This window comes from Acyrthosiphon pisum, unplaced genomic scaffold (genome assembly GCF_005508785.2).
Source record: "Acyrthosiphon pisum isolate AL4f unplaced genomic scaffold, pea_aphid_22Mar2018_4r6ur Scaffold_21171;HRSCAF=23219, whole genome shotgun sequence".
NCBI classification, from domain to species: domain Eukaryota; kingdom Metazoa; phylum Arthropoda; class Insecta; order Hemiptera; family Aphididae; genus Acyrthosiphon; species Acyrthosiphon pisum.
The window spans coordinates 11,344-14,365 of NW_021770609.1; the positions used below are offsets into that span (position 1 = coordinate 11,344).

General features: G+C 36.5%; 1 protein-coding gene across 1 annotated transcript; it reads right to left on the minus strand.

The window, feature by feature from the left end:
* Window positions 1–714: 714 nt before the first annotated feature.
* LOC115034820 (AP2/ERF domain-containing protein PFD0985w-like) lies at window positions 715–2,610 on the minus strand. Its single transcript, XM_029492290.1, has one exon. It carries the CDS (start codon window positions 2,608–2,610, stop codon window positions 715–717), a length of 1,896 nt encoding a protein of 631 aa, XP_029348150.1.
* Window positions 2,611–3,022: the final 412 nt, after the last annotated feature.

A 3,022-nucleotide genomic window follows, 5' to 3' on the forward strand; every position in this document is an offset into this window, starting at 1 on the left:
ATGTAATACGTGTTTTCTTCTTAATTCAACTTCTTTGGTACTTCTTTATATGTTTGGCGTGTTAAGAGCGTTGTATAGCTTTAACTTACATCGTTCAATGTGCTTAAATAAGTCGTTACAGTGACAAGTTGGTAGCATGAGTAGGTATTCCTGTAGTTACGGCGGCGCGTGTTTAATAGTTTTGGTTCGCGCATTGGCGCGTGTATAGATGGCGACACATATTTCATTACAATTAATTATAATGGTAATTCTGCATCGTTACATTGTCCCCTTTTACATTTATTTATTTTTTTTTTTTTTTTAAATATATGTGAAAGAAAATAATAAAAAAAATCAATGTAAACTTTTCTGATTGCTACAGATGGATACCTTTTCCATTGTAGGTGTGTTTGAATGAAGGATCAGCAAGATCCAGTAATATGATTTTACTCATTTCTTCTATTTTTTTCGATGTTCTCTACCCACTTCATTTTCTTTCTTGCGCGTTTACTGAGGGGTTTTTCCTCTGCTTCAGCTGGTATTACATGTCCTAAGAAGATGACTGATTTCCTTAGAAACGATGATTTACTATAATTGACAGTAATATTGTGTTCAGTAAATTTTTTGAAAATTGCTTCTAGGTGATACATATGTTCTGGGAAGCTTTTTGATGTGATGTGTATGTCGTCTACATATATGGCGACAAATTTAAGAATTTCTGGCCCGAGGACCTTATCAAGCATTTTTTGAAATTCGGCGACCGAATTGACGAGGCCAAAAGGTAGTACCTACTTTATATTGGTAGTTTCTGCCCTTATGTAAAAATGCTGTGATTTCTCTGCAATCCCTGCGCAATGGGCATTGCCAGTATCCGGCGGTCAGGTCAATGGAGCTTAAATATTTTACCCCTTGAAATTTATTCATAATGTCTTCAATATTCATTGGACGTTCGCGATCAGGAATGATACGAGTGTTGATTTTTCTTGCATCAATGCATATTCGTATATCACCATTTTTTTTTTCTATACCCACCATGGGAGATGACCATGGTGACGTAGATGTCTCAATGATATCTAGATCTAGCATTCGCTGTATTTCTCGATCAATACGGTTATTTTTTGACACTGGAATGGAGTAGGGTTTTTGATAGATTGGTGTCCCCTCGGTCGTTCTAATTTGACACTCGAACGCAGTAATTTTCCCTGGGCGGTTGGAAAAAATGTGAGCATATTGGTTCATGAGCGTATCGAATTGTTCGTTTTCTTCATCACTAATCATCACTTGATTATTTTTACGTTCTTCGTTACACTCCTGGACGGTGATTTCCTTCAGATTGCCTTGAGGTGCGGTAACTTTCGGTAGTTTTTTTGAAAACGGTACGAAGTAGATTTGTCCTGCTATTTTCATTCTGATCGTATGGTTGTCGAAATCAATCTGCATGTTATATTTGTTTAATATATCTGAGCCTATGATGCCTCTTTCATTGAGTCCCTCAACTTGTATGAAATTTGATACTATTGTGGCCTCTCCGACTTGAAATTGACAAAATACTTGTTTTGATGTTTTGCAGATTTGTTTACCAACAGCATTACTTATTTTTACGCCGGTGACAGGTAACTGTGGTATTCGGGGATTTTTCTTAATTATGGTGTCAACCACCTCTTTGGTTAACACACTGATTGTTGCTCCAGTGTCCACTAGCACTTCTACCTCTTCACCCTCAATGAGACATTGTATGTACGGACTAAATGACTCACCATTTCCTTCCATTTGATTAATGGTTTGTTCGGGTTCATTACTGTCATTGCTTGTGGAGACTTGGTTAATTTGTTGATTATTTTCTCTAGATGTGTTTTGATTATTGTGTCGACTGTTGTTTCGATTGTTGTGTTGATAATCGTTGTTGCGATTATTGTGTTGATAATCATTGTTTCGATTATTGTGTTGATAATCGTTGTTGCGATTATTGTGTTGATAATCATTGTTTCGATTATTATTTCGATTGTTGGACCTGTGATTCCAATTGTTTTGTGTTGCTTGTCCCTCTGAACTGTTGTTCGGACGATTATTTTCCTGTTGATTATTATTATTAGGTTGATGACGGGTATCATCTTTCCGCGATTGATTTTGTCCTTCTTCGCCTAATATTTTCATCGCTGATAATATTGTTCGTTCTGGCATTGATACTAGAATGGCCCTTAAATAGCCTGGATAGTGCTTGGCGATGTGTTTGACTATCTCTGGTTCTGATAGGCGCGGTACTTCTAGGTGCCTCAGTTTGGTGGCCCATGTCGCGAAGTGCTCCCTAAAATTAGTATTTTGTGGTACATGTGTTATACTTAAGCACTGGCTCCAGATTTGGATTTGAATCTCTCTCGACCAATATTCGTCGATGAATGCCTTTCGAAAATCGTCATAGTCTCTCAGTTGAAACCGTATGGTCGAAAACCAATTGAATGCTGTCCCTTTTAGGCAATCTCCCACTACGATTATTTTTTCTCCGATATAGAATTGTTTGACGGCGAAGTATTCGTCGAGACGATGTAGGAAGTCAATAGGATGCATGTCGCGGTTGCTCCCAAAAAATGACGGACGTGTCATTTCACTGATGTGACTTGGTTCTGGTCTCATATTATTTGTATAAGTTTGTTTTTTATTTAGATTATTATAATTAAATTTAATTTCATTTAATTCATCTTCTAGTTCTTCAATTTTTCTTTGGTATTTTTCTTCAATGTTGATAATTTTCTGTGAACATTTTTCTTCATTGTCTGAAATTTTCTGTTTTAGTTGGTTGACCAAGCTTTGACTGTGTTGTTCAATTTCTCTTTTGAGATCGTTGAACTCTTCTCTGCTAATTGTATCCTTTCTTGGTGCCATTTTTCTTTTGAAACGATGTAGATTTTGACACGAAGTAGTTTTTTTCTTTATTTGAAATGATGTAGATTTCTTCTATATTTTTAATGATGTAGGGGTCTCTTTCCTTCGAGTCCTGTAGTTGGGCGCCAGTTGTAAGAATGCAAAACACCGGTTGTTTTTGTTT